Here is a 16,670-nt window from a genome sequence, read left to right on the forward strand (position 1 = left end):
AAGACCAGGATGTCATATCCAATCTGTAGGAAAAACCACAACTGACCTACACACACACTTCAGAAACCAAAAATCAGCAATCTTAACAAAAAAAGTGGAGCAACCAGTTGCAAAACATTTCAACATTGAGGGTCACAGCCTGTTGGACTTTTCTATAACAGCTATAGAGATGCCAACAGATCCAGCAGCATTGACCAAAAGGGAGAACTTTTGGATATGCTCTCTGGAGACACTGGCACCACATGGCCTGAACCTGGAGGACAGTACCACCACTACTTAGCTTCTGCAAAGGAAGCCCCTCTGAGCATTCCATCCTCAAAGCTCTATAACTGCCACCTTGGTAAAAGTATTTGTATGTTAGCAGCTGATGAAGGCGGAAGCCGAAACATTTTGGTATTACAATAAAAACCTCTGTTTTGTTAATCACAATTATGTGCATATATTTTTAGGTGATTAATGGAATCCTTATAGGGATCCAGAGCAAGCGTGGGTGAAGTTCTGTTTGTTGCTTTCAAAACTGTCTATATATGGAAAATACACATTAAATAATTGAGGTCAGCTATTTAACTTGGCAGCTATCCATTGATGCCAACCTCTGATGCCAGCCTCTAGTACTGCTGTGCTGATGCCATTTACTGGTAATATAGACAAATATCTATCCATTGAATGCCATTCTAATCCAACAAAAGTGATCTACAATTGGTAACAAGTTTCCATTCATGGCTCTCCGCTACTGCCAGAGAAAAGGATATTGCAGGAAATTGGGAACCTGCTTTGGCTATGGTAATGAAGTTTACTGCTTATGTTACTGCAGCTGAAATGGACTCATCAACTGGGTCATTAGCCAGCATGACAAGTTGTTCCATTTGGTTAGTAGAACCAAGAGGACAAGGCCACCCTCACTTACATATGTACACTAAGTCAGGCCCATGGTTAGCTAGCCCTTGTTTGGCTTCAGATGTCAGCATTTTGAGGTTAACATTGCATGCACCAAGCTTTTTTGTTTTAGTTTTGGGAGTTGTGTGCTGTGTGCTTGTATACATCCATTATTTTTTCATGAGACCCATTATTTATGTCTGTATTTGGCTTTTACTGTATTGAAGAGTCTTAGATGCTATTGAATGGATATGTTTTTATCTGTGATTCTTGTTTTAAATTTCTATATATTTTTAAAAATCTGTTATAAGTCAGTTAGAGACCACTTGGTATTAGGCAACTAACAAATGAGATAACGAAAGAGAAGATCTAGTTACTGTATAAAGTGATGTGCACTTCTGTGGTGCTGTTACCCTTCCTCCTCATTTGACCATGTGCTTCTTCTTTGATAATTCAAGGGAGTGAAAAGAATTGATCCAACCTTGTTTGAAAGTTTCAAGAACCATCATTTTGGAGACGAATGCATGAAGCGTCTAGATCTTTGCTCAATGTTGAAAAAAAAGCAACCTAATGGCTACTATCACTGTGAGTCCTCTATCATAGTAGGTAAGTGTAATTTATTTCTTATGCTTTTCTGGGTTTTCTGGAAGTGGAAGGCCTTTTTGTTCTGTTCATTTATCTTCCTACATCTTCCTTTAGCAAAGGAACTTATGTGCGTGGAATTTTTGCAGATTTCTTCATGAGTTCTTAACATGAATATAGTACCAGGAATGCATCCTTTAAAAAGAGGTTTCTGGGCAAGGCATTGAAGCTTATTCACATAATTTTGCCCCTTCCTCAATATCTGGACTTCGTAGAAGAGTTGGATTAAATGGGGAACAACAGGTACTGCTTGAATTTATAATTACCAGGACCATAAACTTTAAGCAACTTGGTTGATAGATTAATAAATTAAAACTTCAATTGCACATTAAAATTGCTTTATTCCTACTAGATTAATAGGAGTGGCTGTGATTGGACACAGCTGCATGCAGGTTATTCCTATATTTCTCCCTACTGTTCCAAATTGTATGGAAAAGCAGCACACTTACAGATGCTTATTTGAACTGAAAGCCATCCAATATTTTATCTTTCAACCACTTTGGTTTTCTAACAATAAGAACCAGAGGCAGCTGCAGCAAACAATGCTCAATGCCAACTTTGTTATTAAACTTCCAAGATACAGTAATCCAGCCTGGAGGTTACCAGGGCATGGACAACAGTAGTCAGGCTATCCCGGTCCAGAAACGTCCGCAGCTGTCTAACTAGCCCAAGCTGGTAAAAGGCACTCCTAGCCACGGAGGTCACCTGTGCCTCTAGCAACAAAGATGGATCCAGGAGCACCCCCAGACTACAGACCTGCTCTTTCAATTTAATGTTGATCCATATATTAGCAGCAGTGCATCATGTTTTGCTGTTTTAGAATTCAAGTATAAAGATCAAGTTGTAGTATTGTACTGGTGCGTAGTTCCAAGGATCAAAAGACAAATAATGTGGGAGATTTATAATTGGATTTCCCAACATTAAAATATATATAAACAGCTGGAATGCTACTCATTTCATCAGTGAAGCTCTGAAGGAGGAGGGTTCTTAGCCTTTGTCCCTTTAATTGTTTCTCCAGTCTCACCCACCTCTCATTGCTATTAGCTTAAGTGGGAGCAATTATAGGCACTATGGCTAACAGCAGCTAAAGGGGCACTGATTTAAAAATGGCACCAAGAGAAACAATAAGAAAGCCCCTCCCTCAGTGCTGCTTTGCTCATCAAATTATCCCCTCCACCATCCTCGCTGTTTGAAATAAAGAATAAGCGGTCAGTAGATACTATCATGGATCTCCCACTTCATATCTGTTTTGACCTAGTCTCCACATTTACTTACTGGTACAGTGAGGTCTACCTTAGAAGTTTGACCTGACAGTGTATATATTTACAGAGGTTAGTTTGGTGGGAGTCTGGAGGATGCAGTCACTATGTGGAATGCTTTCCCTACTGAAATTTAAGTGGACACCTACTTTGGAGTGCTTTCATTGACACTTAAAGACCTATCTTATCTGCTTACCCTGACTCTCCATGACTGCTAGCACCAGTCACAGATGCCTTGGTTATTATGACATTTTTACTCTTAATTTTGGTTTTATTAACTTTGTAAGGTGTAATATTGTGAACTGCTTTACTGTTGTTCCAAATGAAAACCAGTGTAGATTTTTTTATTAAAATAAATAAACGTAGTTGTGCTGCAAGTAGTGTAGTGTGTAGAATCCACTTGATCTGGTGGAAGCCCCCACTAATAGAAGGAGAGGTGATTTCCGTTGATTTCTCATTCCCCCTGCACCTCTCTGTGCCCCCATAAATCTGGACCCTCTGGAGTAGTTGGAAAGTGGTGCAACAGGCTATAGGGGGAAGTGGTGAAAATTTCCTAACCCCATCTTCTGTTAGCTAGGCCTCAGATATATCAAATACTCTTCTGCAAATGGAAGCATGCCTTATGTTTGCAGAAGGACACAATTGGATACAACCCAGTATATTAAAAAATAAATAAGTATTTTTGGATTTTATGCTTATAGCCTCTAGCATTTTCTCAAGGTTTTTTTTTAAACACAAAATAGACTTTTACTAGCAAGGGAAAAGCACTCTTGAAGTAGGTTTATATACTCAGAGCTTGGAAAAGTTACTTTTTAGAACTACAACTCCCATCAGCCCAATCCAGTGGCCATGCTGGCTGGGGCTGATGGGAGTTGTAGTTTTAAAAAGTAACTTTTCCAAGCTCTGCATATACTGGAAAACATCTTTTTTTTTTGTCAGTAACAGACTTCAAAGTGAGTTATGTTTGTTATTCAGGTTCACCATCTTCACTACTGTGACATTTGATTTTTGCCTTTATTCTGCTTTGGAACATGCAGCAGAGTACATTACTAATGATTATTCTTGCCATTTAGATATTTGGCTTTGAGTAAAGATAAATGTCAAAGATAATATTATTGCTAAACCACTGCAATATTTTTTTTCATTTTTTTAGCATAGCTAATGTGAATTTTTAAATGCAACTGCAATATTATTTATATGCAACTGCACTGTGTGGCGGTGATACAGGGTGTAGTCAACACATCATTGCGGGAGGGAGTGGTTTCAGCCACCCTGAAAGAGGCTGTGATCCAACCACTCCTGAAAAAGCCCACCCTGGACCCATTGGTTTACGACAACTACTGCCTGGTTGCAAATACCCCCTTCTTAGGGAAGGTGATTGAGAGGGTTGTGGCGCAGCAATTGCAAGTACAGATAACACATTATCTTGACCCGTTCCAGTCTGGGTTCAGGCCTGGTTATGGGACTGAATCGGCCTTGGTCACTCTGATGGATGACCTTTATCAGGAGAAGGACGGGGGAGTGCGACCCTGTAACTCTTACTTGATCTCTCAGCAGCTTTTGATACCATTGACCATGGTATCTTGGGCCGACTTGGTGAGATGGTATTGGAGGCACCATTTTACAGTGGTTCCGCTCCTATCTTCAAGGTCATTTTCAGAGAATAACATTGGGTGATTATTTTTGGCCCCCTGGCAGTTGTGCTGTGGGGTGCCGCAGGGTACCATCTTGTCCCCCGTGCTGTTTAACATCTATATAAAGCCCTTGGGAGCGATCATCAGGAGATTTGGGGTAAGGTGTCAGCAGTACACCGACGATACCCAGATCTATTTCTCTGTAACATCTGAATTGGGAGAGGCCGTGCAAGCCCTGGACCGCTGACTGGACTCGGTGGTGGGCTGGATGAAGGCCAATAAACTGAGTCTGAATCCTAGCAAGACGGAGGTGCTGTGGGGTTGTTGGTTCCCGAGTTCAGATAATTGGTCAGTTCCCTGCTTTAGATGGGGTCATCCTCCCTCTGAAAGAGCAGGTCTGTAGTCTGGGGGGTGCCTGGATCCATCTTGGTCGCTAGAGGCCCAGGTGACCTCAGTGGTTAGGAGTTTTGGTATACAAAGCCCTATACAGCTTGGGATCAGGATACCTGAAAGACCATCTTATCCCTTATATACCCAGTCGATCACTGCGCTCTGCAGGTGAGGGCCTCCTGCAGATACCATCTTATCAGGAGGTCCGTTCTGCATAACATAGGAAATGGACCTTTAGTGTAGCAACACCTACCCTGTGGAATTCCCTCCCCTTAAATATTAGACAGGCACCATCTCTGTTATCTTTTCAGCACCTATTGAAGACCTTCGTCTTTCAACAAGCCTTTTAAGTTGAGACCTTATCCCAGTCTGTGTCTGTGTTGGAATTGCTTTTTAATATGTTTTAAAACCTTTTTTTAAAAAAACAAACTATGTTTTAACCTTTTTTAAAAGATATCTTGAAAGCTTTAAAAATGTTTTGTTTTAATGTATTTTAAAGACTGTTTTTATGATGTTTTAAAGTGTTTTAGTGCTTTTGTTTGCCGCCCTGGGCTCCTGCTGGGAGGAAGGGCAGGATATAAATTAAATAAATAAATAAATACATAAATAATATTAGTTTTCATGTTTGTTTGGACAAGCAAAAAGCTATTGAAGCTTCTCTGGGCCTTTAATTATTCACTGCTGTTCACTCACAGCATCAGCAGTACTGAATTGATCCTTAATTAGTCAGTTCTTGTTCCTGCAACATGTGTGTGTGTGTTGGTTTCTGTGTACTGTATTTGCTCATTTTGTCTTTGCTGTCAGAACAATTACTCATTTTTTACTACATTCTTATTACAGACTTGCCCACTTTAGGAAAGAAAGGTACCTTGTCGATATTTCTAAGAATATAGTTCTGGGGAAGAAGGGGAAGAGGGCAGAGCCCTGGCAGACAGGATTATTCTACATCCTTGCCCCTTGTGTGGACAATAATGGCCCACTTTACCCTGCAGTAGAATTAGGCAGAAATTGAATTGTCAGGACCTGATGTAGAAAATGAACTGTGCTACTTCAGACTGCAGGAGCAGAATTTGGAGTCTCCCTGTGTTTAGAAAAAGAAAAAGAAAAGAAAGAAAACTTCCTGCAAATAGAAACTAGCACAGCAGGGAAAGAACTAGACCAGAAACTTTCTCCTTGCATTATAAGTATTTTTTTCTTGCAGTGAGTTTTTATGTGGGGGAAGAATTAAAAATGTGATGTTACCCCCCCCCCCACTATGTCAGGTATTACCATGTTCTCTGCCCCATCAAAATCATGTCACTTCATTCTGTTGCATGTGTAAACCAGGGCAATGTCTCTGACTTTCAGTGTTTTATGTGAAATACTGTTGAAATGGAGGGGAAAAGTTTTCCCTTTGGTAAAAAGAGACAGCTCTTTAAATTCTTTATTATTTCATGGGTATCTTTTGTTCTTCAGTGTCAGTGGTATCAGTCCTGATGAGGAAATAAGGCTGCACTGGAAATAAAATAATCACAGTGTTTTGAGATTGTGGCGGGGGAAGTGTTATGACTTCCACTTGTTTCAAGGAAAACTTTTTAAGGTCAGATCACATAAATGGTAAATATATTAAAAACTGAAGGAGCCAGAGCTACAAAGAAAAAACTTGAGGTCTTGAAGTGAACCAGGTCGTTCCTACCATTTTAAGTTTTCATTAAATTTTCATTAAGCTGTCCTGTATTTTTCACAAGATAGCATACAATGTCCTTCTAAATAGGTCATCTTGTCCTCTGTTGCTTTGTTAAATAAGCATAGGTACTGATCATGAACGCTTTTATTTTCAAGCCAAAAAGTGCCTCTCTGATATATTTATAGTAAATTGAATATGAAAGGAAAAGATCTGAGAAGGCAACACAGCAATATTTGTTTCACACGCAGTAATTTTAATTCCTGTTAATTCTAAATTATTATATTTTGATTTTAGACTGTACAGTTTTTTGTACAGTTTTGTATTGTGATACACTGTATTGTGTTATTTTTATTGTATTTTTAATGTTCACCGCCCAGAGAGCTGTTGCTAGTCGGGCGGTATATAAGCTTAATAAAATAAATAAATAAATAAATAAATAATTAGAAGCTTCTGCAATTAGAAGCTTAATTATTTTGATACCTCAGGAAGATGTGGTATAAAAATAGAACATCTGTAAAGGGCTCAGTCAGTATTTTCAGCTCTAAACAGATTTGTTTTAAATTTAACTCCCTAATTATAGCTATGAGTGTATACACAAAAGGATAGATGGGGAAAGTATTTTGGAAGAGGTGTTGATGCAGCTATCACCTTTCTTCTGGTTTCTTATCTATGAGATAAGTTACTGACAGTGTTGCATATGAAAGTTGCTATAGGTACTCCAAGATGTAAAGCTCTTTTTGAAGAGTAGCAGGAGCTCTTCTGCCTGCTTGTCCTCCTACTCTTGCTTCATAGCTCCTTGTCACTCAGGGTTTGCAGCGGGGTGTCTGTCACCACTGAGGTCAAGCTTTCATCCCAGGGCTGATGGTTCTACCACTCCCATAGTGAACTGTCACTGTGGGTAAATTCATACAAGCATGTTCATTATTCATTGTCTGCAGTAACTAGTGGATGCAAAGAACATGCCAAATGTCAAACATAAGATATTTATTTCATTTTTAATCGTTCTAAATCACGTTTCCAGGAAATACTTTCCTAAGTTGCAGGAACACAAGAAGAACCTGCTGGATGAGGCCAGTGGCCCATCTAGTCCAGCATCCTATGGCCAACCAGATGCCCATGGAAAGCCTGCAAGCAGGACATGAGCGCAAGAGCATTCCCCTCTCCTGCAATTTGTGGCAACTGGTATTCAGAAGCATACTGCATCTGACTGTGGTAGCAGAGCAGAGCTATCATGGCCACTAGCCAGTGATAGCCTTATCCATAAGTTTTTCAAAATACCACAAACAAAGCTTCCAGGCCATCTTGTATCACTTCAAACACACTGCTTTCAATGTAGGTAGTTCACATACTCAGATATAAGTCATCATGCATGTTGATGGGAGGCATCAAGTGATGTACATTCATATGTAAACCATCCGGGAAAGAATGTGGGGAGACAGCAGTGAGCAGTACCTTCCATTTTCTCTCCTCTCAGACTATCAGTGTTAAATGGTTAATGTCTGCAGCGACCAAGCAAAGAGCTGAACCACCAAGATGAATGCAGTGCTATGTAGTTTTCAGTGGAGAATACTAGCATCCTTGGTTTAACATTTCCTAACTGCCATTAGGCATCCTTACAGTTAAGACAGATGTTTGGGCATCAAAACACCAAAATGGAACCTTGTCATTCATAATTTTAACACAACATTGTATAATACTCCTTTAATTGTTGGAGGTGTAGGGCAGGGGTAATAATAATAATAAATTTAATTTTTGTGTCGCCTATCTGGCCGAAGCCACTCTAGGCGACGTACAAACTAAAATTCAGTAAATTACAATACAGATAAAATACAATAAAATCAGTACGATCATTAATCACAGCAGCATGAAATCAGTTAGGGTGATCAATAGATAATAAAATATCCCAAAAAAGTTAGCCCTCCCCGGAATTCCTGAAGGCCTGTCCAAAAAGCCAAGTTTTTAATGCCCGGCGAAATATATCCAGGGAAGGGGCATGGCGAAGATCGAATGGGAGGGAGTTCCAGAGAGTGGGGGCCGCCACTGAAAATGCCTTCTCTCTAGTCCCTACCAACCTAGCTGTTTTCGTTGGTGGGACTGAGAGAAGGCCCTGTGTGGCTGATCTGGTTGGGCGGCTTAATTTGTGGTACTGGAGGCGCTCCTTCAGATAAACTGGGCCGAGACCATATAGGGATTTAAAGGTTAATACCAACACCTTGAATTGGGCCCGGAAAACAACTGGCAGCCAATGTAGGTGGAATAATACTGGCGTGATGTGATCACGGCGGCGGCTGTTTGTAAGCAACCGAGCCGCCGCATTCTGCACCAGTTGTAGTTTCCGGACCGTTTTCAAGGGTAACCCCACGTAGAGCGCATTGCAGTAGTCTAATCGAGAGGTGACCAGGGCGTGTACCACCAGTGGGAGCTGATGAATAGGGAGGTAGGGTTGCAGCCTCCGTATGAGATGTAATTGGTACCAAGCTGCCCGGCTCACTGCCGAAATCTGAGCCTCCATGGACAGCTTGGAATCAAGAACCACCCCGAGGCTGCGGACCTGATCTTTCAGGGGTAAACTCACCCCATTAAACTGTAGGTCAACAGCACCCAACCTCCCCCTGTCACCCACAAGTAGAGGACCTCAGCCCCAGGGACCAAATGTAGCCCTCTAGGCCTCTCTGCCTGACCCCTGGGATTCATCTTAGACCACAGCCCTTCCTATCCCACTCCCTTCACTGGCCCTGCTCCACACCCTCCTTGAATGCTTTTGCCTGGCTCAAATGTATTCTTGAACTAAGATGTTGCTTGTCTGGATGGAGAGTAGTCAGTGTTGTATGTAGGTGTGTGACTTTTGTGTGTCTGGAAGGAAGCCTACTGTGCAAAAATAAGAGTCATATCACTTACTCTGCCTCCTTCTGCCTCTGACCCTGCTCACTACTGGCATGCATCCTACCCTGAAGCTTCCCTACAAGGGAATGTGGTCCTTCAGTTGAGAAAGGTTCCCTGTCCCTATCCTAAGAATACTGAGTTTACCTATATGGAGACTGATAATGTACCTATGTGGGCACATGATTTTTTATTGGCAGCTACCATAGAAATGTTTTATGAACCAGAGATTGCATCTCTTCTGCAGTGCCGTATGTATAATTTTTGGACTCGAAGAAATTGTTAGCATAATGAAATGGACTTTCCTAAAGATATTGAGAGTCTCAGTGCTAGCAACCAACAGGAATGTTTGACAGTAGTATAGAGAGTATCTATGTGACCTGATGTTTAGCTTTCACTTTTTATAGCCACCCATATTCAGACATTTCCAGTAGCTTATATATTAATTAAACTGAGCACCAGAAAGGATCATAAAGTGGAGGGTAGACAGTCCTTCAAATATTCTGGTCTCAAACTTTTAGGCTTTATAGGTAATAACCAGCACTTTGCCTTGTTTGGAAACAGACTGGAAGATAGTGAGTGTGTAATAGTAATGGAGTCACATCATCTGGAAAAGCTGTCCCAGTCAAGACTCTAGCTGCCATTTTTTCCCCACCTGAGGTTTTGAGCATGTATCAAAAGCATCCCATGTAGAGTACATTGCAGTAGTCTATCCTGGATGTGACTAAGGCTGCAGTCCTATACCCACTTTCCTGAGAGTAAGCCCCATTGAAGTTAATGGGATTTACTTTTGTTGAATAGATGTGTATAGGATACATTGTTGAACAGGTCAGTATTCCAGAAATAATGCAAACATTGCTATCAGAATGTTTTTCATTTAATACCATGGTTAGATATAATCTCTAGGCAACAGTATATAATAGCAGGAAAATTTTCTCTTGCTGATTTTTATATCCAAGCCTCCTTCATCTCAGTAAATATAAAGTATTCAAGGAGGGAGACTTAAGGAGGATAGTACATAACATTATAATCAAGATGTGCAAGTAAACACAAATTTTAAATCCTACTATATACAATCCAGATTTATGAGATTTTGCCATTGGCACAGTAGAATTGGCTTTGTTTCAATGAGAAGCAACATGCAAGCTTCCAGACAAGATTTTGAAAAATGAAACAAATCCTTCTCCTCGTTATTCAGTATGAGGAATGTCTGGCTTCTCTTGTTAACCGATCGTTTGGTGGTGAACAGGAACAAAGTTCCAGATTGCTTCCTTGATTTTACCATGTATTTAAAAACATATTTCTTAAACAATGGTTTCGATCCATTCTTGTATTTTGTATAAGTCTGCTAACTGGACGCTCCAGTTCCCTTGCAGCCCCTTATGTTCTCTGAAAATTTGTTCAGGAAGTTGAGATCCCCCTGGGACAGTGTGGAGGGGTAGTGCAGGGGGCTACAAGGCCATAAATGGGAAGCCCCTCACCTTTCTGATCATGGGAACTTCCAAGTATCAGAACAGGAGCCTCCACTACATCAGAGTCCAGCCCATTAACAGAAGGAACCTTTCAATTAGCAAAGAAAGATATCTAGATCCAACTTAATGTTTCAGCAATTATTATTAAATGCTAAGTCCAGAAAACAATTGAGGGGCCCTATGTATCAACAGTCAAATATTTAATAGCATTGTATATCAGCTATCAAATGTCATCAGATACCAAATGACAAGTAATGTCAAATACTGAAATTACTTAACAAATGTTATCAGAATAGTAGAATATTTTAATTTTGACATCAAGAAAGTTTAGTACCTTTTTAAAGGATTCCTTTTATCTTTAGTGCTGTAAGCCACTGTTTTAATGTGAAAAAATTAAATGCAGTATCATGTCCTAAAGCAAGATTGTGTGACCCTGAAAAATAAGCAACAACCAACATTGTTTTTACTTACCATGAGTGCATACTGAACTTTTCTGTTAGTCATTTTCACTGTGTAGTAGCAGTATTATTATTATTTCTGGGTTTTGTAAGTAATTGATATTCCCCTGTTGGACAGAAGATATTTATTTATTTTTATTTACTTATAAGTTTTGTATGAAAGCATATATCCCTTTGATGCCAGTATGCCATTCAGGGCAACTAACAACTAAAAACAGCCATAAAATATAATAAAATTCAGAAAAACTATAATATAATAAAAACAGAGAAATGCATAGCAAATAAAATAGAGGCACTGGGTAAAAACTTAAACCATCCGGCAAAATACATATATGATAGATGTTATATATATCCATTACATCATAAAGAATGGAATGTGTCGGTTCCATGCTGCATGGTTTACAGTTGCTAAATTCAGATCCATTGACTTGGCAAATAGTTGTATGTAAGAGCTCTGGACGGTGAGAAAGTGTGCAGGAAAGATGTATCTGCTGTGGAGTGCAAGAAACAAAATGCTTGCCACAACAGGCAGAAGAAAAGGGTGAGTGAAAGGGCTGTTCAAACACTGCAATGGTACATGCAGCTACTGCATATTGTTATGTACTGTGAGTCTGGTCCAGACTTGGAAAGCCTAGTATGTTCTGAACTTTTAAGTTTTTCGCACCCCTCAACCCTAGATTCCCAACAAAGGTATAGTCATCCAGGAGCAGAAAGTATAAGGTTTTTCTGCAGTGAATATAATTTTAATGTATGCTAATAAATTTAAAAATATGGCATTTAAATCAGGGGTCACAGACCTGTCATCCATGGGTGCAATGTGCCTATAAAGGCCCCCAGTAGGTAGACCAGGATCTGAACTTCCATTTTTCAAAAAAGTAAGTCTCTAGCCCTCCTAGAAAGAAAGTTATGGAGCAAATTGTGCAGGTATCCTACCAAGTGATTTGTGTGAAATGAGGCAGCCTGGCTGCTCCTGCCTATCAGTGCTATTGGCCAATGAGTGAAGTCAGATCTGTGACTGATAAGTGAGTGGTTTGAACACCAGGCAATAGGAATCCCTGGGGTCCTAAAGAACTGCTATTTTGCCCTCTTAGTGCACTTTTCCTGCTTCTTTTTTTCTAGTCCTTGGATTCTCCATAGTTTCCCCTTTTTGCCTAGCAACCAGGATGCATCTTTTCTGTGTTAGGTGTGCCTAAGTTCTGATAGTTCCTAGAAATTATTTTCTGCAAATATTACTACACAATAAGTGTAGGTGAATGTTAAATCCCCCTCCCTCCAAAAGGTAAATGTGAAAATTTTGCAAGGAGACTTAGGCACGTCTCCTGCTTTGTAGGAGCTACAGACCAGAGACTCATGAAGAATTTACTATATAGTTAATTTATACTACAGTGGAGTAATGTCTACTCAAAAGTAAGGGCATTCCTCCAGGTAAGTGGGTACAGGATGGCAGCCTAGGCTTAGGGTTCGTATTGGAGAAAAAGAGGGTTCTTGTGCCTTTAACAACTGTCCAGGGACCATTAATTTCATGAAAAGCAGGACTTATATTGAAACAAACAAACAAATAAATGTAACTTTCTGTCCACCATTCCCTTCTGATAACTTATTTTAACAGAAATGGCAATAATCTATAACCATTCAGATCAGTTGTTGCTATATGCTAAGTAAAGTGTTATATGTAGCCTGCTAATTTACAGTACTGTACTAGCTATTATAACGTTTCAAATGGGATATCTAATAATAATTAAACCATTTATTACTCATTTTGTTATTGGCATAATGACTAATACAAAATGGAAACAAGTGCAGGCTATACAATGTAATAAATCACTATGAAGACTCGTGGATCAGTTCCAGTGTAATTTCCTTTTGAGATACTTTCTTTTCCCTATGGTTTTATGTAAATTATAAATGGGAAGTGCTGAATGATGGAGTAATTAATGGCAACTACGCTAAGCTGTTAAAATATGCTAGGATATATGGGTTAAAACCTGAGAGAGTTCTACAGTTACACACTATTTTGAATCTATCTGGTTACAAAACCTTAAGACAAAGCTGGCTTTGAAGCTGATCAGATCTAGCTAATCTACTTATAAAATATTTTGTTTTAATAGCTTTGGCTCATCATTCTGCCTATGAGAAATTGCTCTCAGAATATCAGTGTTGGTTTCTGCAAGTATTCAGGGCCAATTTTGAACATGTTTTAGTTTTCATCTCCTTTTTTAGAAGTGCAGACTAGGCATCCATCAAATAAAGACAGACATATTAGGGGATTTCAAGCTAGGTTTTTGTTTGGGAATAAAAACTGTGAGCTACAAAGTGCCATAAAGCTGTGAAAGTGTGGTGCTTTGGGGCCTATATTTGCACATCAAAACAGGACTGAAATTGACTATACGTAATGGTGTGCAGCCAAAATAAATGACTATTTTGGGAATTGCACTATTGTTTCTATTAAGTAATTGAATGTATGAGGTAGTGGATTCAGTCTTCAGCTTTGAACAGATAGTATGTGAAGATTTAAGGAGATTTGGAGTTCAGTACCAGTGGTTCTAAAAAAGATATGAAAACATTTTAGTGATGGAAATCATGAACAGGACAGGAAACACACTATATTGCCCTGGGTTTTGGAATTTAGTCTTGGGACTGAACCGGGAACAGTTCATGACAACTATCTGTAGCCACCTACCCACCACTGTCATATCCTTCTTTTAGATAATGAAAATATAATGTCTGCTTTCCACTTGCTAACACCAGCAGTTTCCGCCCATGGCAGAGACCCCCTCCAGCACTCCTTTCCACTGGCAGATGTCAGCAGGAGGCACTTATGCACCATCCTAACCCCCACCCTCAATCATCAACTTGGGTGGTGGTAGGTGGATGGATCAGGATAGCATTCTAAACCTTTTTTTTCTAGATGCAATTAAGAATCCACTTCTAGATTCTTAGCTTGCCATTCCATTTTATAACTTGTTTTAACATATTTGTAATTTTATTATGATGTGAAAGTACTGTAGTTTATAAAGCAGTGCCAGGTAATGGTGACTGGAAATTTTGGGATCTAAGACTGGCAGTCCTTGAAGAAATTTCAAGACACAGGATTGAAGCAAAAAGGTAGGCCTTTACAAGCATACGCAGGGTCAGCCTCCCAGAGTGCCTGGCGAGGACTGCAATGAGGCACAGTCTGCATGGCTCTTTTATACAGTACTAAGTGCAGCATGTGACATCCTTACACCAATCATACAATATCCTCTAAACATTACATAAAGGTTATGCAGTTCTGCAGTATTTCTAAACCAATCAGATACCATTATTAAAACAAGCACATGTATATTCATAATTGGCAATCATCTCCTATTCCATTGTTCTACCGTCTTCTTGACTAATGTCAATCTGTCCGCTTGACTAATAATTCCAATATACCCCTGTCTCCTTGACTGATGTTACTACTATTCTGCTGTCCCACTTTACTGATGGTTTTGGGGCCAGTTGAGACCAGTTACTCCCAAACAGGACCTTATAATATTGGAGTTGCTTTGCCATGCATTACGTTACATCATTCTTGATCGGTCAACTTACCCAGTCCAATTGGTGTTAGGGAGACATAACTACTACCTTAAGCAATATGACCATCCATCAAATGTTAATTTATTTATTTATTTATTTAGTTGCATTTCTAAACCGCCCTATAGCTAGCAGCTCCCAGGGCGGTGTACAACATGATAAAACCACAATATTTAAAATACAGCAAGTGTGTATTGCGCAAACAATATAAAACATTATATAAACAAAGTAAAAAAAACTAGAAATAAAATAAATTAGATTAAAAAGCATAAAATACATTAAAATGCCTGGGTGAAGAGGTGGGTTTTTACCTGGCGCCGGAAAGATGACAGGGAAGGCGCCAGGCGTATCTCATCTGGGAGGGCATTCCATAATTCGGGGGCCACCACCGAAAAGGCCCTAGATCTTGTTACTGTTCTCCGGGCCTCTGTATGGGTTGGGACCCGGAGAAGGGCCTTAGACGTCGAGCGGAGTGAATGGGTAGGAACATAGCGAGAGAGGCGTTCCATCAGATATTGCGGTCCAGTGCCGTTAAGGGCTTTATAGGTAAGGACCAACACTTTGAATCTGGTCCGGAAACATATTGGAAGCCAGTGCAGTTGGGCCAGAATAGGTGTTATGTGGTCGAATTTCTTCGTCCCAGTAAGAACTCTGGCTGCAGCATTCTGCACTAGCTGAAGTTTCCGAATCGTTTTCAAAGGTAACCCTACGTAGAGAGCATTACAGTAATCGAATCTAGAGGTTACCAGAGCGTGAATAACTGAGGCTAGGTTCTCCCTGTCCAGATAGGGTCGTAGTCGGGCTACCAGCCGAAGCTGGTAGAACGCATTTCGTGCCACCAAGGCTACCTGAGCCTCAAGTGACAGAAGCGGATCTAATAAGATCCCCAAACTACGGACCTGTTCCTTTGGGGGGAGTGTAACCCCATCTAGGGCAGGTCTGACATCAGCCATCTGAGCAGAGGGCCCCCCCACCAACAGCATCTCAGTCTTGTCAGGATTGAGTTTTAGTTTGTTCGCTCTCATCCAGTCCATTATCGCGGCCGGGCAGCGGTTCAGTACAGCAACAGCCTCACCTGAAGAAGATGAAAAGGAGAAATAGAGCTGCGTATCATCAGCATATTGCTGGAAACGCACTCCATAACTCCTGATGACCTCACCCAGCGGCTTCATATAGATATTAAAAAGCATGGGGGACAGAACTGAGCCCTGCGGAACCCCATACTGGAGCACCCAGGGACTCGAGTATTGATCCCCAAGCATCACCTTCTGGAGACGATTCCCAAGATAGGAGCACGGCCACCTCCAAGCAGTGCCTCCAACTCCTAAATCCGCGAGTCGCCCCAGAAGGATACCATGGTCGATGGTATCAAAAGCCACCGAGAGATCAAGGAGAACCAACAGAGTTACACTCCCTCTGTCTTTCTCCCGACAGAGGTCATCATACAGGGCAACCAAGGCTGTTTCTGTACCAAACCCCGGCCGAAAGCCGGATTGAAATGGATCCAGATAATCAGTTTCATCCAAGAGAGCCTGGAGTTGGCGAGCGACCACGCGCTCTAGAACCTTGCCCAGAAATGGAACATTTGCTACCGGCCTATAGTTGTTAAAGTTATCAGGGTCCAAGGAGGGCTTTTTTAGGAGCGGTCTCACTATCACCTGTTTCAGGCAAGGTGGGACCACTCCCTCTCGTAACGAGGCATTAATCACCTCCTTGGCCCATCCGGCCATTCCATTTCTGCTAGCTTTTATTAGCCACGAGGGGCAAGGGTCCAGAGCGGAAGTGGTCGCGCGTATCTGTCCAAGCACCTTGTCCACATCCTCGAGCTGTACCAACTG

At 40.7% G+C, this 16,670-nt stretch overlaps 1 protein-coding gene across 5 annotated transcripts in view; it reads left to right on the plus strand.

Moving 5' to 3' along the window:
- AKAP7 (A-kinase anchoring protein 7) overlaps window positions 1-16,670 on the plus strand; it is a 135,406-nt gene that overhangs the window by 95,768 nt on the left and 22,968 nt on the right. For 3 of the 5 annotated variants that reach the window (XM_061623846.1, XM_061623848.1, XM_061623847.1), the window contains one exon: window positions 1,335-1,482. In XM_061623846.1, the coding sequence (XP_061479830.1) occupies window positions 1,335-1,482 (148 nt within the window). The remainder of the gene's footprint in view (window positions 1-1,334; window positions 1,483-16,670) is intronic. The other 2 variants (XM_061623849.1, XM_061623850.1) reach the window with 1 other exon arrangement.

This window comes from Rhineura floridana, chromosome 4 (assembly GCF_030035675.1).
Source record: "Rhineura floridana isolate rRhiFlo1 chromosome 4, rRhiFlo1.hap2, whole genome shotgun sequence".
Lineage (NCBI taxonomy): Eukaryota > Metazoa > Chordata > Lepidosauria > Squamata > Rhineuridae > Rhineura > Rhineura floridana.